This window comes from Bombus fervidus, chromosome 4, assembly GCF_041682495.2.
Source record: "Bombus fervidus isolate BK054 chromosome 4, iyBomFerv1, whole genome shotgun sequence".
Taxonomy (NCBI): Eukaryota; Metazoa; Arthropoda; class Insecta; order Hymenoptera; family Apidae; genus Bombus; species Bombus fervidus.
Genome location: NC_091520.1, coordinates 3,116,156 through 3,142,604, shown reverse-complemented (window position 1 = coordinate 3,142,604; position 26,449 = coordinate 3,116,156). Strand labels below are relative to the sequence as shown.

The 26,449-nt window shown below is 32.7% G+C and overlaps 4 protein-coding genes across 5 annotated transcripts in view; 2 read left to right on the top strand and 2 right to left on the bottom strand.

Annotated features, from left to right (window-relative positions):
• The window catches only part of LOC139986771 (dual 3',5'-cyclic-AMP and -GMP phosphodiesterase 11), a 139,648-nt gene extending 133,017 nt beyond the window's left edge, over positions 1–6,631 (bottom strand). The window contains exon 1 of one of the 2 annotated variants that reach the window (XM_072002360.1): positions 6,287–6,631. The gene's annotated coding sequence lies outside the window, so the exon portion shown is untranslated. The remainder of the gene's footprint in view (positions 1–6,286) is intronic. The other variant, XM_072002363.1, reaches the window with a different exon arrangement.
• A 1,364-nt stretch (positions 6,632–7,995) lies between these two features.
• On the top strand, positions 7,996–11,368 carry Kel (kelch protein). Its single transcript, XM_072002366.1, has 9 exons — positions 7,996–8,432; positions 8,639–8,785; positions 8,955–9,359; positions 9,438–9,691; positions 9,790–10,017; positions 10,138–10,310; positions 10,390–10,530; positions 10,632–10,887; positions 11,178–11,368. The coding sequence occupies exons 1-9, from the start codon at positions 8,362–8,364 to the stop codon at positions 11,366–11,368; spliced, it is 1,866 nt and encodes a 621-aa protein (XP_071858467.1). The 5' UTR covers positions 7,996–8,361.
• A 90-nt stretch (positions 11,369–11,458) lies between these two features.
• On the top strand, positions 11,459–14,630 carry LOC139986774 (uncharacterized). The gene has a single exon (XM_072002367.1). The coding sequence runs from the start codon at positions 11,459–11,461 to the stop codon at positions 12,977–12,979; it is 1,521 nt and encodes a 506-aa protein (XP_071858468.1). The 3' UTR covers positions 12,980–14,630.
• Positions 14,631–17,060: 2,430 nt separating this feature from the next.
• Positions 17,061–20,473, bottom strand: LOC139986579 (uncharacterized). The gene is given in 6 exon segments (XM_072002006.1): positions 17,061–17,291; positions 17,294–17,419; positions 19,559–19,681; positions 19,683–19,788; positions 19,790–19,832; positions 20,371–20,473. Coding segments are annotated over 6 exon segments (732 nt in total).
• Positions 20,474–26,449: the final 5,976 nt, after the last annotated feature.

Genomic DNA, 26,449 nt, shown 5'->3' with positions numbered 1-26,449 from the left:
GATAGATAGATAGATAGATAGATAGATAGATAGATAGATAGATAGATAGAGAGAAAGAGAGAGAGAGAGGGATGTATGGATGAATGTATAACATATATAAAAATATATTTAAGAAAGTATAAGTACAATGTGTATGCTAGTCCAGATCCGCACGCTGATGTCACGTAAAATTAATGATAAAAAAAGGAGTAGTTGGGTAATAACTTAACTTAACTGTGCTTTTATAATTGTATACATTTTTATTCACGAAAATGATTAAGTGTAATATTACAATGAAGTAGCGAAGTTAAAATAACTGTTAGTAAAATCACAGCCAAACTGTACACAAGACTCAAGACTAAAGACTAAAAAGACTAGTCTCGTGGTCGAATGCTTGCAGTTTTTATTTATATTGTTGCGTTTGAAGGTGTTGAGGGGCAAGGGGAGGATCCTGATTGCCCTACGTAATGGGAAAAGTGTATTGTTGGGCTATGTGCAAAGGTCAAAACTTAACAGTTCGCTGTCAGATAGTGTGGAATGGCGTGTATTTCGGTATGGTCATTGTCACACTGACAGCGTTACTTTACCAAAAAGCTTCGAAGCCATGGGTCTATGGGTATCTATACAATGACGGAAAACTGATCTGTCTGTATCCAACGTTGCACCATCTATACAAGGCATTTTCCTAGAAAACTATGAGGCTGAGAGGCCTTTCAAATTGATTTAGTGCTAAACACTACCCAATGGCTTCGAGGACTAAGAAAACTGAACTTTAGAAAAGATATTGAGTTTTTCTTGAAGTGGGACACACTTCAACAGGAATAACATTTTGCTTTAACTAATTTCGCCTTACATAATCGTTTTGTATTCTAACATAACATGATGAGAATCGCTTTAATCAAAATTTTTTCATTGTTCCATGAATCCTTTACAAATACGTTCGTGTACGTACGTACACATCTACAATATCGGCGCACAATTATATTTATGCATAATCGTCTTTCATTAATATGATTTCTCGAGTGAGCTTATAAGCCCGACCTTGAATAATTATAATATTTTAAGAGACCGAACGCAGACCGATTAATAAATATGTAATTAGAACCTGACGTTACGAATACAATATATGGAATTGCCATAGCGTAGAAAATTCAAAGGTGATCCTCCGACGAACGTCATAACCGGGTACGACAGGAAACTCGATACTTAAATATGAAAAGATGACTCACCGATCGATCTACCGAGAAAGGTGTACCTTCGTGTGCGCCAATTTTATCAGGAACGTACGTCCGCGATCCTTGATCGAAATGAGGGGAGGGTGCAATCAATGAATACATTTATACCGCGCACTTGAGGCAAATTTCCTGCGTAACAAACGAACCACCGTTTCCGGCGGAGAAACCGAGCCCCAGAAGAAAAAAGCGGATGCGGGTTTCGTTGATGTTTTTTAGCTGTCTATAAACGTGGTTTCACGGTACTTCTGGCCCGAATCCATCCGATAACGTTGCGCCGCCGCGCGATAACGATATGCGTTCTATCCAGTATTATCTAAAGTGCTTTCGCGTCGAGTTCGCTGCACTCGTTGACTCACCTATGCCACAAATGTTTTTGGCCTTTCCGAGTTCGTTTCTATGTATCTGGTATCGACACATCATACAACGTTATTCCAACGAATTCATATTTACTGTTTTGAAAGAAACTTCTTACACGTCGTTATTTCTTCTGTTTCGCGTGTTCAGATATCAATCATATGTCAATTACATATGAATAAAGTATAATACATTATTCTGTAAACAAAATTACCTTTAACAAGCAAATACTAAATATGAATGTTTTCGTGTTTGTTCCACGTCATCGTTCTCCTCGTCTGCAGAAGTTAAAATATTTTTTCATTCGCGAAGAATCGCTTTCCAATTATCGATTTGAACGTTTCTCGTTACGCAAGGTCCCTGCTTTTTCCTTTTAAAACAGCGCCCGACGGAATAGCTCAGGAACTGAAGCCATTTACCCATTTTGTCGATTTGACGATCTTGAAATTAGGAACAAAGGATATTTGCATCGTGCCGGACTATCTTCAAAACAATTTTATTAGAATTAAAATCCATGCTTCGAGCAAGCGTTTAAAGAACTCCGATTTTTACGGATACTTTTAACATTGAACACGTCAACGTTCCCCCTTCAAGCTTTCCTTTTATACGAACATTTTATGAAACAAAATTATTAGAGTGGTGCATATGAAATATAGTTTCCTCCTTTTTTTTTTTTTTTTTTTTTTCTTTCAAATAAAACTTTTATCGCGGGTAATTTCTCCAAGTCATATACTTAATCACAGTAATTTCGACATAATTTAATGCACTTTCCTTACGACTCACTAATTTCATTCTTTCAAATTTATGTATAAAAATTACCAATTCCAGAATCCAAAATTCTTGGAATCGAGCTGCTACAGCGTTTCCATCTAGTTCCTTTTAAAGCAATTTCGGCATTTAAAAAATCCTACAGGTAAAATTTAACCTTCCACAAATGATACATTTACGCTTCCGGCAACTTTCATGGAATTTTTTCCAAAATTCATGCGAGTAGACTACAGGGAATTTTCTCATTAATACATTTTTTTTAATAAGCCTCTTATATTCTACTAAATCTTTTTAACCTTCAATGCGTATAATTTCTAGCAAATTTCTTCCTTCCAGGCGTGGCTTATAATTGACAATAAGACAAAATTGATAATGCTATTAAATGCAAACCTCGGAATAACGTTAAACCTGATAAATTATTGGAATAGGAAAGTTATACATATTGCACAGAATTTGCGCAAATCCACAAAGGTACGAGTAGGATCTTCATATTTTGTAATAAATTTTTAAAGCAAATTTTCATATTTTACTATTCTATCGTCGACACTGTTATGTTAGTCCTAAGTATAATCAAGAATACGACATTTTTCATTTTCAACAGATACATACGCCTGTGTATGGCATTATTGATTTAGGTTCAAGGGAATCTATGATAGCAGCTAGGTAATATCTGCCATCGTACGAGCTAAAAATGTTATTAAAACGTCACTGTTGGTTGATCAACCGCATATTATTGATTAATTAATTTTATCCGTCTGTTGATCTAAAGACAAAGAAGACAGTCGTTAATTCGTTTCTTTACCTTTTTCAAACAAAGCAAATTCAAATATAAATATAAAACACGATCAAATATTCGTCAATTTAATTTTGCTTGGCGCTTGTTTTCTATATTTAACTTTTACGTTGTTATATTATTAAATTTCTATTACCTTATTTGTATATTACTAAGTACGATCTTTGTATGCAAGTAATTCGAATATTGTATCTGATAAAGCGTAGTTACAAAACGATATGAATATTTATCTATACATAATCCGAACGTTCAATTTGTTACAAATTTAATGGAAATTATTACATGGTAAAGCACGCAGAGAGATAACGCGTGCGATGCCGATGAAAGCCACGAAGTAATCTAAGATGACGTGCGCGCTTGTGGACGAAACGTTTAATGTAAATTGAAATATAAAATATGTATGCGTATTGAAAGTGTAAAAAGCCTTAACTGGTACTATAATTTTTTTTATATAATTAGCCTTCTGAAATTACACAGGGCGCTAAAGTATTCGTTCACGCCACTGTTTTTTCTGCCAAACACGTGTAACCATCTAAAGTGACAGACTTTGTGCTTAATAATCATCGCACGTACATATACGTATTAGAAATTTCACGGTAGCGTCGTAAATCAAATCGTCCGACTTTCATTTCTGACTGTTTCGTGTAGGCACCGTGTTACGCCCAGGACCCTGGCGTCTCGATGATTCGGCAAATTTTTCATTTCACATGCTAGTCCTACCATAACTAATTTGCCTATTCGTTAAACGTCAAAAACGTTAATTCGATGTTACAATTAATTTAAACTCACATAGAGCTTAAAATTCATTTTTCTCTGCCAATTGCTTACTTCTACGCACCATACGAAGTAAATTTATATATTCTGTTGTAAATCCTGCAAAAAAGCTACTGTTGCAATTCTACTATAAAGATCGAACTCAACTAATCAGTTGGAATTTATCACAAAAACAATTGCGCGAGTATTTATCCAGAGATGATAACAATGCTTAAATCGCAAATAGATCTGCAGAAACATTTCTCGCTGTCAGCTAAATAACGGTTACGAGACTAATCAAAATGTAAATTATAAGGAAGGTATTATGTAAAGGCTTCGATTTGAACTTGTGAACTGAAAGAACTGGCGTTTAGATTCTTAAATGATTTGATAATATAAATGTAGGCGTCGGAATGTCGTCTACGCGGATGGACGAATTAAGGGAAGTGCAGAATAAAAGTGTTCTTCGAATGATTTAAACGGCCAACCACGTATGAAACTGAAAGACGACAGTCTGGAAATAACCGTTCATATTGTGCAAACAGCGAATCGACGATCGTCTACTACAGTGGGGAAATAATCGTCCGGATACACAATGCACGTTGCTTGTAACCTTGCACTTGTAACTTGTAACAATGGTGTACATATACTAGAAGCATTCTCTTCCTCATTGCCGGCACTTTTCATCCTTCAATGACTACTGCTATATTTTTATCGTTTCCTTTCTCTCTTTCTTGTATTTTCTCTAAGCAATCAAAACCTATGTATCTTTTTTTTTTTTTTTTAAATCTGATCCTATATACATTGAAATATCGTCAGCTTTTTATAAATAACGTTGTAAAACGTTATTTCGTAGTAAACTAGTAGATTTCAAAATTACTTGTTTACAAAAATTTGCAAATCGACGAAACCGACAACGGCGGATAAAATGTGCAATGGCTGGAAACTTGTGATATTGCGATTTTATAATTTATAAGAAACGTAATAAAATAACTGGATCATTGGTATATATTACGAGTGAAATTTATCATCAGTCAGTTTATTATTTAAGTCTATATTCCAGATGTTTATGCTTCGTGCGAATAGAAACAATAATAATAAAATTTAATTATTATTACTCGGACTATAATATACCAGAGTGAAGATAATTCTAATCGAATGCAACACATGCGCGGTTTGTAACTCGCCGATCATATTCGACTAACTACTAAAATAACTTGCAACTGCGCACGATTGTTCCTTATTTAGCTTTTCTTTCGTGTTCACTATAAGTAGTGAAACAAATAAATGACGGAAAATGTAACGAACAATGTCAAAGTAAAAGTTCGCAAAGAAATTGTTAAAAGCAATAATATCATCAGCTCACGATTTTAAATAGAGATCGAAACAGAGCTGTACTTACATATGTTATAAGCTATATATTAGCGCACGTATATTTTGAAATGTCAGATAACTCGATTGAAACGAAGCATGGTATCCTAATATAATCGATGAGAACGAAACGAATAGATATCGTGCGACATTAATCTAATTGCAAAACAAGTTAATTGATAAAATTAAATATATCGCGTTTCTAATCACATAACGTACTATAAATATACATTTATAACGATATAAACTAAGTTTAGTTTTATTTAAGTTAATTTAATTAAGATTTACCCATACGACACAAGTCATTCATTTATATTGTATAGAAGGTTTCGTTAAACGCGACAGTGCAGCGAGATGAATTTCTAAATGGAAAATAAAAACATAGTCGGAATGTGTATATAGCAGCAGAAGAGAAATAAAATAAACTTGAAGCTTCCTGGAGATAGCGCTACTCTCCACGCGATGTGACTTTGAACCACGTGTGTTTCTATGAAAGTGTAAAACGAAGCAAAGCACTCAAGAATCGTTTTAATTTAAGAACACGTTTTTGTAATAGTGCATTTCATGGCCATCGCGAATCGTTATTGTCGGCGATCGACAATTTTATTGCTTCAATTAAAAGATCAATTACGGAGAAAAAAAATTATCGATATACGAATCGATCGATAAACGCATTTCTTCGCTGCACATAAACAAACAGTATTGTTCGAAAAATTGTATAAGTAACAACGATAATATAGTCTTGGAGCGTTTTTTATTCAATTAGCAAAGTTTCAGTTCGATCTAATAATCATTTTTCGAAGCTATTAAGCGAGCAAGCTCGGTTAAGGTTATTTTCGATAACGGTATTCTTTAGCTTACGGAGGTTTCGTTATGATTCAATTCGACTTTAATGAATTGACGACATTTATAGGAAACAGTCAGGACAGCAAGAAAGGCCAGGAAAGTGCGTTGCACTTTGAGCAGAGATAAACAAAGGAACTAAAGGCGCGATCGAGGCAGTTTGTATGTATGTAGTTGCGAATCGACGTACCTTTCGAAGTAACGAAAACGAGGAAAGTTACGATGGAGAAGTTGCTCCTTGCCAATAGGATTCCTCGTTGAGAGGACCGGATCGACTTTCACGATCCACGCGAAATTCTTTTCTGCTTGGTTTCTTGGTGTTTCCTCTAATGCTTTTCGTGTTACAGGTGTGTAATCGACCGTGTGCGATCTGTGCAGGGCCGTTTTCGCGGCTGTTTGAATTTCGAAATTCGAGACGCGCCAATTCTCGCAACACGAGGGCGAGAAAGAGGAAGAAACGACTAAGTAAGAAACCATCGACGCCTCTTATGGCGTAACGAAACGCTCTCACAGCAATCTGCTGGATAACTGACGAGCCGTATCGCGCTCGTTCCTCGCTACTCGAACTGCGACACCTGGCGCCCTGAACTTTGAAACACTTCTAATATCGAAACTGCTAAAACAAGTGATTCACCTGTCACCGAAGTATCTGATGCATCACACTTTTACAAGAATTCTTTTATTGCCAGAATCCTTCGAAACTGTTCGTGTTATATATTTACCGAAAGCTGATTTTATTTCTCAAATATCGTGAAGCGTATTAAGCGCCCACGTTCTGACTACTCTTTTAGACAAATAAAATGAATTTGAATTTGTTGTGAACTTATAAATTTAGCATATATCGAAACATATCGAAACATATCGAAACATGGTTATAGAATTACACGTACTTCTTCTTTCTTTTTCACCTTAAATAGACCAAGAAATGTACATAATTTGTAACTTCAAAATATTTATTTCATGTAATATATTTTATCGTGAATTCAGAGAGAAGTTTAATTAATCTAACGGGCATATTTGAAAATATAATTTGTAGGACTAGATGTTCTAACTTCTCACGGTATATTTTGCAGTAAAGAAGATGCTATATAACGATGACATAAGTTTGCACTTTGCTTCACGATGAATTATGTTACACGCTGTTATATAACGACACAAGCACTGTAACATGAAAATTAAGTCATATGAACAACTTTGCAAGTAATTTGTGTAGATTGTTAAAAATTTCTTGTAAAAATGGAACTACTTTATCATGTGCTCTGTTAAAGAATAAATTTACTAATTGTCAGTAATTTCTATAGCATTTGCAAGCAAAATCACAGCCAGCACATCATAATTAGAAACACATAAATAAATGTGACAGCCAATTATACTTGAACAATATAATTTGCAAATATAATGTGTATTGAGAAACTTTTACGATTATATATTTTTAAAAATGAATTATTACTATGTTTTCTAGATTTAACAAACATTAAATTTAATTCAATGTTGAATTACCTTACAAAGGTTAACTTTGCTTATTCTAACAGGACTAGAAAGTTTTCAATGAATCTGTTAAATCTAAAGATAAACTTTATATTTAATATCTCAATTTTCAAATAAATGACATCAGATTCTCGTTCATACTATACGTATGCGCATAGTATGTATGTGTGTATCTTCGAATATTTTTACTGCAAAACTATATTTATATTCTACTTTTGTATCTACTTTTCCTTCGTATATTTTATATATGTGTATCTAAATTATATTTTTATTATTATTTATATATGCAATTATTAATTATAAAACAATTTAATAACATATTAATAAATAAATATTAAATGAAAATTTTAAAAAAGCAAAATAATTCATATAGTATGTTACAGATGTCGACACCATCGAGTATTTTCTTTAACGAAACCAGCAAATGACGTTCGAGAATTGAATAAGAAAGTTTGATCTTAGTGTTTATATCCTTTATTGGAGTATTGTTATTGACATTTTGGCAGTTATAAATTTCTTTGTGAATTCTTTATCTCATCTTATCGGTCCAATATCACACGACATATATCTGTAAATGTCGCTTCGCGTTTCGGTGTAAGCCGATAACAAAATCGGAAGCGTCGTTTTCGTTTCTTTCACAGCTGATTCTACACTTGATGATGTTTGTTCGATTCAGTGAATCGATATTTGTACAAATGAACTGGGACTTTATTTGTGTCATTAATTAAGCTATTAGAATTATATTTTTCGGCTTTATTAAGAAATTAAATAACCGAAATGGAGTCGGCGGGACAAAATCAGGTGCAAAATGCTTCCAATAATAACGATGGTTCGGAAAACAAGGGAAGGTGAGATTACATTACACAATATTTCTTTCAGTTACACATATTCAATTTTCGTAATTTTATGATATTCTTGAGGTAATTGTGCAATATATTTTCTATCATTTCTATATCTATATGTTGAATGGGGTTTCTGATTAATAAATATAAACAAATCTTTGTCTTTTGTAATTTTAATTTTCTTGAAGTAATGAAACGTTATTTTCTTGTAGTTGTTTGTTACTCAGATATGCTAGTCAAAATTCATTGGACGAAAGTTCACAAAAACACATACCCCGTGAAGGTGGAAAAGATAAACCACCATATAGGAATCATCATCATACAAATCGAGCATTTGATGTTATTAATGAAATGCGAAAGTAAGAAACATATACTAATTATTTTATCATATATGTATTGTATTACTATAATATAAAAGACATCATAAAAATCCAAAAAAGAGAAAACTACATCAGAGCCTCTTTTTGGATTATTTTTATCATCTATAGACCCATATTTAATACTAAAAATAGTATGATTATTTATTAGGAAAAATTTATTATGCGACGTAATTTTGGTGGCAGACGGAGGCTTAGAAGTACCTGCTCATAAAATGGTTCTGGCTGCTTGCAGTCCTTATTTTTATGCTATGTTTACAAGTTTTGAGGAACGAGATCAAGAAAGGATAACGTTGCAAGGTGTAGATTATTCTGCACTTGAATTACTAGTAGATTATGTATATTCTGCAGAGGTTCATGTAACTGAAGATAATGTACAAGTATTATTACCAGCTGCAAATCTTTTGCAACTAACTGATGTTCGAGATGCATGTTGTGATTTCTTACAAGCTCAGTTACATCCGTCAAATTGTTTAGGAATTCGTGCATTTGCTGACCTTCATGGTTGTCTAGAATTATTATCACATGCAGATAGCTATATTGAACAACATTTTTCGTAAGCACTGAAATATTGTTATTTCTAGATAGCCAAAACATCGTTTTACTTTAACTATAAATATTCTGTTACATACAGGGAAGTAGTGGATGGTGAAGAATTTTTAACATTAGCACCACAACAAGTAGCTAAATTAATTTGCAGTGACTGCTTAATGGTACCTTCTGAAGAAAAAGTGTATGAATGCGTAATATCATGGGTGCATCATGATTTAGAAAAGAGACAAGCTGATTTAGCACAATTAATGGAACATGTACGCTTACCTTTATTATCTCAAGAATATTTAGTACAACGTGTAGAGGAAGAGCCACTTCTTAAAGCAAATTTACAATGTAAGTGACAAAATGTATCCCAAACATAAAGATGTGACTTTTATTGTCATAATTTAATGTAAGAGACTAAACTATATAGATTTTTCATTTTATTACAGGTAAAGATTTTTTGATCGAAGCTTTAAAGTATCACCTTCTTAAAGGAGAACAAAAATCATTGTTCAAAACTCCTCGTACAAAACCTAGACAACCTAGAGGTTTACCAAAAGTGTTATTAGTTGTAGGAGGACAAGCTCCAAAAGCAATTAGAAGTGTAGAATGTTATGATTTTAAAGAAGAGAAGTGGTACCAAGTCTCTGAGTTACCTACACGTCGTTGTAGAGCTGGTAAATAATATTCCATATTTTAAATAAATCCAATGTATAATGATTCCCTATAAATTATTATATAATGTTTAATATATAGGTTTATTTACTATGAATTATTATATAAAGTTTAACATATAGGTTTATCCGTCCTTGGTGGCCGTGTATATGCTGTTGGAGGATTTAATGGATCTCTTAGAGTACGAACAGTAGACATTTATGATGCAGCTACAGACCAGTGGTCACCTTGTCCAGAAATGGAGGCAAGAAGATCAACGCTTGGTGTAGCAGTCCTTGGAAATTGCATATATGCTGTAAATAGTTTATATATTACATATATGCAATGTTGTTAATTTTGTTTATCAATATTTCTTTGTTATTTTAAAATATTAGGTTGGTGGATTTGATGGATCAACTGGTCTTAATTCTGCTGAAGTTTACGATCCAAGAACACACGAATGGAGGTTAATTGCACCAATGTCAACACGTAGAAGTAGTGTTGGTGTGGGTGTTGTTAAGGGACTATTGTATGCTGTAAGCTTATTAATGAAACTAAATCAATTAAATAATGAGACGATATAAAAATGATTGCAAATTACTTTTAAATACTTAAAATTGAAAATTATTAATTGTAGGTTGGTGGTTATGATGGGGTATCCAGACAATGTTTATCTAGTGTCGAATGTTACAATCCGGAAAAAGATCAATGGAAACCAGTGCCTGATATGTCGGCACGTCGCAGTGGTGCTGGTGTTGGTGTTTTAGATGGTATTTTATATGCTGTAGGAGGACATGATGGTCCACTGGTCAGGAAAAGTGTAGAAGCGTTCAACCCAGATACTAATCAATGGACTCCAGTTAGTGATATGGCTCTTTGTCGTAGAAATGCTGGTAAATACCTTTATTATCGTTTAAGTTATGAGAATTGATGGAGATATCCTCGCAAAGCATAAAATTCCAAAAATATATTAATACTCTTCATTTTCTTTTACAAGGAAAAGTTATAAAGTTACAAAACACTTTGTATTTTTTAAGATAAAACAAAATTTATAAGATAATATGAAGTCCTCTTTTATTTCTGAAAAAGAAATATAAACATTTTGACTCATAGATATCTATATGATAAGTTAAATTCTTTCATACAAAAGTGGTGTAATATGAAAAATATTTTTGTTCTTTAGGTGTAGTTGCGCTAAATGGTCTTTTGTATGTGGTTGGTGGTGATGATGGATCATCTAGTCTGGCATCTGTAGAAGTATATTCTCCAAGAACGGATACTTGGACAACTCTTCCAACTTGCATGGGAATTGGTCGCAGTTATGCAGGAGTAGCAATAATCGATAAACCCATGCCGTCTACAACATCGATGTGAGGATTACAATCCGCTGGGCATATATTAGAGCAAAATACAGACCCGGGTGCCGAAACATCGGATCAATCACGGGAAGCCGGGCCCAGCGGTATGCAAGTCCAGAATCCAGACCAGAATGTACTTCAGCAATATCGTGGTGCTGGGCATAACTGCCAAGGTCTGCGTTGTGTATGTCAGCGATACGAAAATGGTGAGGTAGCTGCTGCAGTTATGAATCAGAATAGGAATAATCAAGAAAGAGATGATAGCTATCAGAACATAGGTCGTGGTTCACGGGGCTTCCAAAATCGACCTGGTGGCTCGGTTCAAATGCATTCAAATCTCAATCCAAATTATCAAAATCCAGTAGATTTAGTTCATAATTACAATCGCAATCGACAACTACAGGAACCAGAAGAAAATATTTATGAAAGACTGGATAATGACGACGACGACGACGATGAAAATACTGAAAATAATAATGAAGTTGCTCATAATGAACCCACGGCCCAAAATAATCAGGATGACCACACATATGAAAGAATAGACGATCGGTATTCTTGTAGTAGTAGAACGTATCCTCGTTGCTATAAATACCATATTTTAAATCATTATATTCCAAGTTTTTTAAACGACATGGAATCTAGAAATCAGTATGATCAGCCAAGACAATTTTATCTAGATTCATCACGATTATCTAATCAATTTTGTCAGAATAGATTGGGTAGGCTAGGTCGTAACTGTTTTTCGACAGAAAATATTGCTTACGCGTCAACTGGACGTGCCATTTATCCACTTGGTTATAACTGCATGTGTTCATTTTGTAGACATATAGATACAAGATATTTGTGTCATCATTGCCATAATTTGCATAATAGATTACGTTATCAAGATGCATTTGGAAATAATTCTAGACATTACATATATCAGTTACCAAGGAATTGTCGATGCCCCTTTTGCCGCGGTGAATACTCTTATGTAAAACTGCCTGTTACATCTTGCCGACCTGCTGAATCATCGAGGACGGAATGTCATTGTAGAAATCCTAATAATTGTTCTTGCAGAGGGAAAGTTCTACCCAATTCTAACTCTGCTGCGCAATTTAGCAAATATCTTGATTGGATTAGTAGAGGTAGTCCATCAGTTAATAATCCACTGTATGCTACAGTTCATATTGGTAGACCCTGTGTTTCAGCTCTTGGAAGTACAACTGGTGGAGGAAATTTATTCAATAACGTAGATCCTGGCGCTTCCACGTCAAATGCGTCAGCATCTAGTACATTATCAAATAATGAACCTAGTACATCAAACATTAGATCTATGTTTTCTTCGCATAATTCTTCCACTGCGCATCCTTCTGTTTGTTCAGTTAATCGTTCAACAGAACGTCAACATACGTGTGACGATTCCTGCATTAGAAATCAGAGCGGAAGCGTTACTGGCATTTGTCAGTTTCTTGGTAGATGCGAAAGAGCAGAATGTAATCATGGTAGATTATCTGTGCATTGGTGGTTCATAAATAGGTGGTTGCCAGCTTGGAATCCTCATTATTTTGATAGAAATATGGACACTGTTCCCCCAATGGAAGAAGAATCTCAAGAGCAGCAAGAAAGTGATAGTGATGATACTTAATTCCAGAATTTCTACTTCATGGTACTCTTTATATCATCAAAAAACAAAAATTTTGTTTATATTTTGATGTATGAATTTGTTGTCATGTATTAATTTCTCAGAAATATTATTTACCATTAGTCATAAAATATGATTACTAAAGTAATACAAGTCACAATATATTCATTGTATTTCTTTCTTTGTAAGAAAAGGATAGTGATAAAACTGAAAAGTGTAGTGTTATATTTTGTGATATCTGATTAAAAATACGCTTTTCTCAATATTAATGATATTGATCATAGTATATGTAATTTTGTATCTATTCGTCTATTCGTCTTATTCATAAATTAGTGATTAGAAAAGAAAAATATTTTAGTGAAAAATTATTAGGAGATTATCAGTTCAAATTAAAACATTTTTTAAAAAGTATAAATATTGAAAGAATTTCAATGCAATTTCAAAATTCATGCATATACTGACAATAAAATCGCTTTATATGTGCATTGAGAATTCAAGATGCTCTTACTTTAGTACATATAAATATCAGTCACATATATGTTGAAAAATATAAAATAGATTAAATATAATAATGATTATTGAAGTTTTATTTCATCAATGCAACTTTATATAAACTTAGAAACTACTTTAGTTAATGATTTTTTATTCATTTATAACAATTTTAAACAATGGATGATAATTAAAGCAAATTTTATTATGTTAATTTCAGTGAATAATTTTAAGTATTATATATTCTATATACATAGAATATATACCTACATATAATATAGACAATTATAAGAATATAAGAATTGTATAAAGATTGTAATTTTTATAATTCAATTTCGTATGTGTACCTTTTTTGGGCATCATTGTTAAACCAAAGAGAGAATGCTTTTGTCATATTTTTCAATTTTAGTATTTAAGATCTTTCGAAGCAAATCACAAACGCATTCTTTCAAAAACTAAAGAAATGAACAAAATTAAGATTATCATTCATTATTTTTAGAAAGCGTTTTATATTCAATATTGCGGTAGAATATGTTAAAGGTGGTAAGTTTTAATTTAAATTTGATAGTTATTGTAAATACAAATTTGTAGTAATTATTATTATAAAGAATGACGTTCAAAGTTAATGAAAACCTTTTTATACATGCGATTTATGTCTTAGAATAGGAAACATATATTGACTTATATTTAAATACAAAATAGATATCTTATTAGTCAGTATTAAGTTGTCCTTGTAAAGTTTTATTCTTCTAAATAGATTTTCCGTTTTTCTAACACTGTTCCATTATATACTAATCATTGATTTCAATGATTCGATAAGTTTGGAGATATAATTGAAAATAAATATAAATTTACTGTTGAAAAATTTAAGGCAATTATATTAGGTTTATCAAAGTAAAATGTAGTGCTTAAACTTGTAAGGACAACTTTACACATATCTTTGAATATGTTATAACTTAGAAATTAATCCTTAGGTGAGATTTATAACATTTTTGCGCCTAACATATTAATTTTTAAGGAAACATGTTGGATGAGTTTCTTGAATTATAATGTAAGGAAAAATACCAGATAGATTTGCCAAATGTATATTTATTTTTTCTATTTCATAATTAATGACTATATTAAGCCACACGTTCAATTAAATAAAATATGTTATTATACAGAATTCTCTATGTAAAATTATTTTTTTCATATATTATAAGCATGAAGATTTAAACATCAAAATTATTATCTTCAAGTTTAAGTTCAATTACCTATAAATCGATTGAAATTGAATATCTATATTCGTTGAAAATTATATTAAGTACACAAAGCTTTTTCATAGAGGCTTTTAATCGGTATTTATATACAGTTGTTTTTAAGTGTTAAATTAATTTGTTTCTATTGTTGTTATGAAATAGAAAAATTTAATTTTTCTTTACTAATTTGAATCATTAAAATTTCTGCAAAGATTTATAATCCTAACACTATGTTATACAAATTATATTTCGGAAATATTATATAAGATATTTTTGTTGTGAGAAAAATTTATAAAATTATTGGTTTACGTTTAATGAAAATAATAGAATTATAAATAATAGAATATATATCAAAAAATCTAATAAAATACTTAGTTTATCGTATAATATAGTTGTTTACTAAAATATAATTCTTTTTACGTTTTTTTATTTTAATTTTATTATAAAAGAATAAAAGCGAAACAAGTATTAGGTAATGCATAGATATCAATAAATATATAAAATAATAACATAATAATATTTGTTTCCTATATACAAAAATATAAATTACTTATAATTTCTCTTACGATTAGCTTTCTATTGCAGCAAGTAGAAACATCAAAATGTACAAATTACAAGAAGCATACTATAATATATCGTGTTCAAATTACAATACAATTGGTATACATCATGGCGCTTTTGCAACAGTAAATGTCTTTACAATCGATATACATCTATAAGCACTTTAAGAAAAGTTGATCACTCCCCCATAAGCGAAGGCCAACTGCTATCACTTTGGTGTTACAATAATCCTAATATCGATGTATTGTTATATGTAGTTAAATCTGATTGTTATATTTTTTTTTTTTTTTTTCTAATTTACCGCATGCTGAAAATAAATTAGTCATATAAAGATTCGCCGACCTAAGAACTAAGTGAACAGAGAGTTAAATTACAAATCATTTAAACAGGAATAAGTGCTATCTGCTTGTGTGTGTGTGTGTGTGTGTGTGCATGTTCCAGTCAAAAGTAATTTAAATATTTTGTAACACACATATGGATACATAAATAATTTATAGTTGAGCAAAGATTTGTCCAGAGCGTCGAACTCTGAATGTCATTTGGGGTGTGGTCGTTGTGACATTAACGTCTTGGAGTTGCTGCGAATTCGCATGTAAAGCCTCGTAAACAAAATTTATGCGCGCAGTTCACTGAAACTGTTTCGGGATCGCTGATGCACAGATAGATGATCATCTTTAGAAGGTTCGTCCTTTTGTGCACCACCAACGACAGTGATCTGCAAAAACGATGAATATTTCGTTTTATCACAGAAACAATGTTGTTAATACTCGAATGACGATAAACGCTATTGTGTTTCTGACGCTACACAGTACAGTACACGGCTAGAGAACTTGTGTATCTTGGCACCACGGGTATTCAAGTACATATTACGGGTGTGGTTCTCATGGTCAGACGCGCTCAGATACGACGATACTTCGTTCGAGTAGTGGTTTAACCCTTCCTGCACTGAGAATCTGACATTTATTTTCATCCACATTTTCGTTTGCCACTATTCCACTAAATTTATTTATTTCTACATTAACGATTTGAACCTTTGCAAACAGCTTTCAGATTATTTGTTTATTTTGAAGAAGTTGTTGGAATTTGTCGGTGCAAAATTATATGTTGTATAGGCAAAAGTTGCTATAAAGCGATAAGCAGAGATTTCTAATTCGAGTCAATAATTACAGAGTCTGAACTCGCTTGATGCTTACTAATTGGATGGTGAAAAATGAAGTAAAGCCTTTAAATTGTTAAGTTTCTATAGCAAGTTTCTTTTGTGTTATCTAGAAATTTGTAATTTCAATTCCCTCAAATTGCATTCGATAAGTAGTTAGCAAAAGTTAATGTAGTATCACTTTTTACGAAATAATATTTAATATTTCTATGAACGCAAGATAAATCATTGACAATTTATTAACATCGTCCAAGTATCTTTATTTTACTCCAAACAATGTTCATTTTCGTTAAGTTCTTATGTTTACGCAAGATATCGTTTTGGCTGCACTTATCGTATTGACAGAATTCCATAATCAGCGACGATGTCGAAGACTTATCGCAATCATAACACATATGATAAATGTTTTCAGCGAGGCTACTTTTAAAAACGTTATTTAACATAAATGCACGTTGGAGAATACCATACATGAATGGTTATGTACCTCGCCAGTGTGAAATTAAAACGAGGAGAAAGGCTACGTTCACCTTTCCTCTGATATCGATAATGTTTGCATTCCGGTCAGTAATCAAATTTTATATTCTGGCTCATGTACATTTCTTAAGCACGTATATGTAGCGATTACTGTAAAATGTAATATCTATGTTAGTACAATTTTTATACGTTTCTTGATCGTGTGATCCGCATGTACTATAATGCTATATGTATAGTAGGGTATAGTAGAGTGTTTGACCATAATCAAATATAGTTTCGGAACACGTACGTTTAATATTTGTAACAGAAGAGAAACACAAGTTTCTTGCGTCAGAATTGTTAATTCATTATGATCGATGGTCGGAACGATAGTTGAAGTATGTGGGCGTTGGTCCTATGCTTGTCACCTTCGAATTCCGATCGATCTAAAATAAACAAAAAAAAAAAAAAAAAAAAAATTAACGATTTACTAACGAACAAATAAAAAACAAACGAAAGAATTGCCGATGGAACAATCGTATATTTCTGTGTTCATGCTAGGATAGAAGTCGTTGACTGAAACGATATGATACTCCATTATGTCGGAGGTTTTCTTTTATACGAAAATCGATTACTGTTTTATGTCGCAATTAGATGAATCTTCCATGCATTCGTTAAAATCAGCCGGTGAACGATGACATGTTAGATTCTATAGATACAGAATAATAATTTATCGCTACCGTTACGCGGCATAACCATGCGTGAATCACGGAATTGTCGTGCAAGTGTAATGTGTAACCGAGAAATTACGAAATCTAGTCTTCGTGCCACGTGCACGCGCGCACCCTTTCTTTTTTATTCTCTTTTAATGAGGTCCTGGTTCCGGTTGCATTCATAATGTTTTACGCGATATTTAATTGTATTAAGATAGGACACGTAATTGGGAAAATCCAAGATGCGATATCGATGAGTCGACACGCATATCTTTTACTTTGTCGTTTAAATGGATGTCCTTTGTGGCTATATCATTTTACTCTTGGTCCAGTTAAACATCTAATATCTTAATTATTGACGTATGTTTAAATTTATATACTTCGTAATTAAAAATATTAATCTCCTTCCTCCCTCGAATATAATATTAGAATATTTGCGACGTATTTGATTACCTTTACGAGAGACGCTCAAAATGATTCCCATTATTTCAATGTATGGATTCATTGGATTTTTATTTGTGCGAATACTCGAAATCCATTGTATACTAAACATCTATCGAAAGTGTTGAAACGTGTACTTTGCCATAAGATTGAACGAGACTTTCGACAAACTCGAGGAAAAAAGAAGACGTCTCTACGCATGCATTGAAATACAGGAATCATCATCTTGTGCATCTCTTACGTGAAAGTAATTAAATACGAAATGATAGAACACAAAACTCGCAAATATCGTAAACAAGATGAAATACGACATATGTTGATATCAACTTTCTTTACTGTTTTTAGGTGCTGAATCTGCCCCTCAAATATTGCCCACTTATTATGAAACACTCTGTATATGTTGATATCAGGTAAAAAAAATTCTGTTCCTACGCTTCGCATATATAGTGAAATTTTATATCTATTACATTTGATATTTATTTTATTTTTATATTTTCTTTCATTCTTTAGTTTGGGTATAGGTGGTATAGCACCAAAAGTTTTAGAAGTAACTGTATTTATAGAAGAGGAAAATAAATATTTTTTCAATCTAAATCTTACAGAGTTACTCGTGTGCAAGATTTAAGATTTTCTCGCGCCGAATCGTTTCATGTGTATTTTGAATAAATTTCTTTGCAAAATAGAAAGTAGAAATTTTGACGTTCTTTAAATGGAATGAAATCCTTTGAGATGCATGCTCGTAAACGAGTTTAACATTGAAGAATATTATTTCTTTTATTGAAGAATTTATTTTTCATCATATCGTGTCCATTCTAAGATTTTAAACAATACACACTCGTACCATCTTTGCTACTTTTAGTATTATTAAAATAATGAAAATTAAAAAGATATAAATAATAAAAATAAGTAGGAAACATTTGATAGGATATGAAATTTCATGAAAATGAAATAAAATGTTTAAAAATTCGACAAAATCAGTAAACAAATTGAAATTTAAATTTCCAATTATTCGTTAATAAGATGTTTCGAATTTTCGTACTATTTCATAGTTTCACTACCTTTTAGAATAGTTTCATGTTTCGCAAACGTTTTGGAATTCGTAAATACGTGATAACATAAGTAACACACGTAAAATCTAAAGAAACATCTAAAACCAAATGAACAAAAAGGAAACAATAAGTGTTGCCAATTTCAACATTTCAACCATTTCACGTTGTGATATAAGTAAAACTAATCAAAATGCAGAGTAAAAAAAGTATGAAATGGACATAGTATTATTATATTGTATAGTATTTGACACATAACAAATGCCAACTTCCGCTGATAGATTTTTAAGATATTATAGATTATCTTTGTTTGCTATTAAAATTATTTAGAAAAGCTGACAAATGATAAAAAATTTACCAAATGTCGAATAAGAGAAATTGCAGAGAATAAGAGGAAAAAAATGTACAAAAGTTTTATTCCCACGTAATAGAATTTCGTAATTTTTTGTAGATTTCCAGAATTTTACCCGTCACTGCATATCTGCGTTGTACGCGATGGAAAGTGGTCGCAATAATTCTCGATCTCGTTCAGAGGCTTCCTTCTTCCAAGGGTAAGGAAAGGTGTTTGCACGTGTCCCTCGTACTACGTTATATTGCAATCGTTTGCAAGTTGTTCATTGTTGATTGCACAAGGAACCGAGCGAGGTGCATATACCTATCACGGGCCTTTGCGCAGCAGGCATCTGGTCCGCTTTCAGGTTTTTCTACGGGGTTACCATCGTATGTAACGGTACGCGTCCTTTCCTCTGGCAATTTGCTCTTAACTTTGGACCACTGACTAATTTCTTATTGCGCGCATAAACTATTATGATAGCTATACAGCCTCTAGAAATACCTGTGAAAGTTTAGCGTTATTAATAGACGTTAAAGAGCACCTAAGTTATATTAAATTCAACGCTTCGTTACAGTATACGAGTCTTATCCGAGGACGTATCCCGTATAACATAAAACACAAACATACCTGTAATCGAATTTCTCGTCGAAGGACCACATCTGTGCCAATGCAGATCTGTGGTTTGCTTATACTACTCGGTTTCTCATGATCGGAACTTTATATAATTATAATATTAAACGAATTACATAAGAGAGGAAATGAGACGTCCAACAGAGTTTTAATATTTATGAAATTAATTACCGATATGTTCGATCTTACGGCGCTCACTCGAATCTTCTATTTCTTCTTTGATATTATCTTAAACATTCTCTTGCAGTAATACGTATGATTCAATTCTCATCGAATCGATAATAGGAAGCTAAAGAGTAAACAGTGCAAAATTATTCTGTATTGCGCCTATACCATACATCTGACCCCCTTTCATTGTCAGTCTTTTCTTCGGGTTCACTGGCGTGTGTCGATTCACGCGGCATGCACGTTCCTGGTTCTGACGTTTTCGATGCATTTTACGCGTACCGCATTTACGATCCTATTTTATTATAGTATTGTTACCGTTTCAGAATTTTTAAGATACTAATCGTGTAAATTTTCGCAACTTATCTTTTCTTATCGTCAGATGTTTGCAACGTTAAAATGACCAAAGTCAGTGACAGTGAACTCTCGTTTACCGCAATATTCTGAATAATAGGTTCGATAACTGCCGCTTAAAATCACATCGAATCGTCGATTTACCATATTCGGTGGTTGATCATTATCATGCAATTATTTCAGTCGTTTATAAAAGACAAATTACCATAGTTTGTAATTACTTGGAGAAACGATGTTTATCTGATGCTTAGTATCTAAGATCAAAGTTAGAGGCAAACAATTGCAATCAGAATGGTCTACTACTGCATTACTAATCTCGATCTCGATCAATACCGCAATTATTTCAGGTCTTTATGTTGAAATAAAACTTTCGCGGTTCTATAAATCGTAAAATAAAAGGGAGATAAAAGTCTAAGTATAACCCTTTGTCATCACGAAATATTTTTCGAACATTACGGTCGTACATTCTGAGAAAAATTGTTGATTTAAAACATTTTGAGATACGGTAGAACCTCGATCAACCGGGCCTACGTTGGATAATCGAAAACTCGGATAATACGAGAAGGTCTGTTACTGTTCGTAAATCGTATAACAAAATCATAGGAAAGATTTTGATGATGTAACGTTGTACACGTATTTAGGTCTAATTAATTATTTGATCGGTTAAAGGTTTGATTAACTGCTTTCGCGATACTTATGTACACTTTCATACTCCTCGGGTTGAAATTTCGGAGAAAGTGAAGTTATGCTGAAGTTCGAAGTCTCTCGAATAATACGGAACTCCGGGTAACCGATACTCCGCTGTATTAAATAAATGCGAGGTATTTTGTACGAATCTTTTTATGATTCTTACGCGTTTTAACATTGAAATTACCGATCTGTATACGTTTTCAAATATACAACAAATTGCTACAACGAAAATAAGTAAGTATATACAGGGTGGTTTAAATTTCCTAATACAAATAAAGCGAAGGAGATTCTGTGACTCGAAACAAAAATGAAATTGCGTTGGGGTTTTATTTTAGCAAATGACAAATGAGTTTCGAATCTTGTCAAGTATACGTGATTGTGATCGTCTAATTCTCAAGCAGAGATAGAATTTTTGACAATCGATGGGACTTTATTTCACGTGCGACAATAAGCGGAAAATGTAGGATAAAAACTTGTTCGAAGTTTCGTTTCGAAGGAAACAAAGTCTGAAGATGTTCGATTAAAGAACTATTTGATGAATTTTCAAAATCGATTTTTCCGAAAACTGATACCCGAAAATTGTATTCTTATTTTTTCATAAGGAATCACTTTATGTCCGCTTGTACGTGTTAATCGTTCGGATCCTGTACATTCTTTATCATAGTATATTATACGCAAAAACTCGTAATAAATGTTTATTATTATTATCGTTAAAGCTTAAGGTGTCCTTAGATAAAAATAACAGAAATTCGAAAAAAAGTTATACTATTCAAATTAGTTATAATTGGGTAATTAGGTATATCACTGAATCTGAAACAATAGATAGCTTTCAAGCATTTCTGCCGTATGAATTAAATAGATCTGTGGAATAAAATTCAAGCTATTCATCTCATTTCATTTACCACCCAAAAAAACTCGTAAAAGTCATGTCGAGTTATTAAAAATATCTACGTGATTAATATAGTAATATACGATGGACTAAGGTTCGTAACCAGTATTTTTTATGCTTGTATGTTTATAGCTTCCTGCAATAAATTACGCCTAAGGCAAAAGAAGTCCTTGTAGAGTGGGTGGAGCAGAAATTGACAGGAAGTTGTTTGGTCGTTGATCGAAGTCGATGTTTATCGGCCTTTCTTTGGCAGCGTACGCGACGATGAAATCGATTACTTGGTGAAACAGGTCATTACATTCCTCGAAACAAAACCAGAGGTAGCAGTTATAAGGCTGATTGGTTTGTCAATATGGGTTTCTGAAACTCATTAATTATACCGATTTATTCCAGATCATATCCTGGTCTTTCAATATTACTATTTCTTTACGTAATTCTAAGTTAATGCGTGTAATACGATCTATAATTTATCACAACCCCATTTGCATATCATTATTGCCAGCTAGTATCGACAAAATATGCAACGAATAGAAAAAATACCTAAGATGTACGTAACGAAAAATCCCCTTCTTAATACAGTACTTATAACGCGATCAAAATTATTTTCATAAAAATGTTCCGCGGCGATTTAGTTACAATTTTAGTAAAGGCGTATTCGATCGACGATCGATATTTTTACAAAATTCTTAAAAAATATGAAACAAACAACCAAATGTAAAAGCTATCGGGCAAATGCGATTTATACGATCGTATGTTTTTACAATTATTTGCAATGATTATACTGATCATTACCTTCGAAAATCGCATTCGTCGCATTAGCCTATGTTTTTTTATATCTGTTTATAGCTTGCTAAGTAGTAACACAAGTTCTTCCTATCGTGCATTCAATTTCACAAAGTGATTGTACCATACGTACGTGCGAGATGTATTTAAAAGATAGCAAGGCCGAAGTCGTAGCTAGGGAACCACCGTCATTGTAAAAATCCGATAAAACGAGTCGAAACTTGTATCTCTATTTTCAATTGCAGCTTCAGTTTGACAAAACTTAATACGCGCAAATTATATTGTTTAACGATTCGTACGAATATGTGTGTGTAATATACCGAAAATAGATCAACGCTATACAATCAAAAATTCCATGTTAAATTTCATAAGGCGTAATTTAGGAATTTGAAAAGGGTTATATCGTACCATTTCTAATATATTTTCACATATCTTTGGCACGTTTAATTTTACGTCAATTTATTACGTCAGTTTAATTTAATTAATTATACGTTTCACATATTTTGACATATAAAATTTGCACGAACATCCGCAGCTTAACCATTCGTAACTCTTTTTTCGAAATTTTGATTAAATTAAACGTATTCCTGCTTCTTCCTTTTACTTTCTTAGTTCTATACAGCAACGAATCAAAATAAAGACTTCATTTTCTCGGAAATAAAATCTTACTGACGCGAAATATTTAGAACGCGGGATTCAGGTTTTCTTTTGAAAATATAATTTCTAATACGAAAACTAGCGACGCGAATCATTAGCTTTTAAGGATGTCAAGATTACGGTTGCATCATGACGAAAGCGAAAGAGAAACCGAGGAAATCTATCATGTACGATTTTTCAGTCTTCTATTTACTTATCAAGTAACTTGGTTCAGGCACCAGCAACAAATAAATGTTCAATGCGAGAATTATGATCAAAGTGGTAACTGTAGGTTCTGTATAAGCAACGATTAACGAGACATTTACGTTGCTTTAAGTAATCGGCTGTTCGATATGAAATGTACATATCCCAAGAGAAACGGAACGCCATTGGCACGCACTTCGTAGAAACGGCATAAATCTCGACAAATCAGTTTGACAGTATCCCTTTGTGCAAATTCGTGCGATAAATTGCATATTGTTCGATGTTTCTTAGTAAAAATGGTTAATTTTCAGAAAACTGTGCTACATGCTGCACAACGTTGATTCCTTATAAAATCGCAATTTGGATCTCGTCAAAGTAAATTCAATCTTCTGGAGTGAAAAGAATAAGAAATGAAACAAATCTTTAGCATTTTAAGGTTTATCGTATGCTTAATGGTGGATGCTTAATGCTCGTTATATAATTCTATAACACGACGACAAATTTTTATTAAACCACATTTTCTTTACACAGAACTCTCTGCACACTGTGCGACGAAAACAACAAAGTTGTGCTCTTTAATTCAATTTTGAAAGTACTTATTAACTGCATTAACTTAAACTACTTTTGTATTTAAATAGCGCGAAGCACTTGTCTCTCGCAATTATTGTAGTTGCCAAATAATTTATACGAATGACATTATACTTAAGTAACGATGTATCGTAAATAAGTAGTAGGTATCGTAAAATTCTTTTTACATGTGTAAAGTGACGAGTAGGAAAATCATTCTGCAGTTTTGTTTCATTGTAACTACATGAATCATTATATCTGTTTGTGTCGAATCGGAACATTCTCAAACGAATAAGAAATCTATTAAAATCGTATTTTTATATCACCCCTTACGTTTCATGTTCTTTCGCATAAAGAATTTTATTTTCTCCTCATATTATCGCTGTACATCTAACACTGACTGTCGTTGCTCGTATACGGCTTACTTATCACAAGAGAACAGAGAATAATCATGCAGAAACGATTTCACAATACAAGCATTACACAGAACGTTTTTACACCGATGAACAAACATTTGTCAATTGATTCTGAGAATAAGTCATATAAATATTGTCACTTCAGAATTCTGTGGAATAAAAATGTATTTTTAATTTTTGAAGGTAAGAAATACGCACCTGTATTAAGAAAGTTAAACTTTGCGAATAAAATGTAAAAGATACGAAAAAGGTTAAAGATTCGGTTAGTTCATCGTAATTTTCCTTAACAACTTTCGCTGAGAATATTTCCTGCGCATAATTGCCAGGCGAATGAATTGCTCGATTTTTATTTGTCTCTTCCCCCTCCGCCTCTTAGGAATCTACATTTCTATTTAATAGACACGACAAAATACATACGTTGTTTATGCTTGAATAATTCATATTTTTACTTAAGATTGTTCCTTATTACGTTTACTTTCGTGCTTTAAATATGCTTCATTATTTCCGCTTCGGCTAAAAGAATGAAATAGCGTCGTTTAAGAACACTTGGTCGCAAATGTATTCCCTTGATTTTCCTAGCAAGATTTACAACTTCGATTTCTCAATGGAATATACGAAGGGATTCGGTGTATCACTTTTGGGAAAAAATTGCAATAGATTTTCCAAAAATTTTGTAGAAGTTAGCAGGTATCCTAATTCCATCAAAGGTATTAAATTACCGCTTGAAAATTCCTAGTTGCTTGTTTGATAAAAAGTGAACCTGAGTTTTTAAATAACAAACAGACGAATAGATGCTTGAGTTTTTACATATTTTAAATTACTATCCATTATAGCAAAGAGGATAGATTACGATTATTACTTTATATTTGCTCCGTTCTCATATTTATTCTTTTATGTAGCCAAAAATTCCAAATATACTATGCGAAATTAACTACCTAATTTGCGGAAAGCCTATACTAAATACTGAACTACGTTATTTTTTTTTCTCCATAAACTTTAAATATATTCGAACTGATTCCAAATTTTTAAACGCTAATAATTTGATCATTGAAACGTTGCTTCACAAAAAAATAGAAAAAAAGATATATTCTAGGGAAGATTTTACGGCATTAATTATTATTGATAATTCCCTTTCGAGCTACGTGTATGCATTGCAACTGAGCGGAAATACCATGGAAAGAAAGAGCCTTGAGACGACTGAAACCGAAGATATGTACATTTCCTTGAACATGTATTCGCATTACCTGTTCAAGTTAGAAACCGCAAATAATGGAACGCGTGGTTCTTTGAAACTAGGGACGAGCATTTAGCATCCGTGGATAGATACGTACAGTGTCTCGGAACACAGAAGGTGAACGTAGGTGGGCCCCTCGCAGATTCCGATACAGTTATACCGTTCTACGTGCAAAGAAATGAAAGGTTCTGGAGCGCGATGCATCTAAAGGATTCGAGAGGAGAAGGCACCTCGAGAACGCGATAAAAATGTCCCTCGACAGAGAAGAAACACGCGAATGAAAAAAGACGGTTGAAACGATGGTAGACACGTGATAGGGTTGTAATAACTGCTCGTTGCTATACAGTTCAACCTCGTGATACCTTCCTTCCCCTCTGGCTTTCTTTCTTCTTTTTCGTCTTCATCTGGCGCCCGAACGTCGAACGGCGTGAGTCTTTGCTCGTGTTGCGTAGCCGCAACAACCCGTGAGACCGA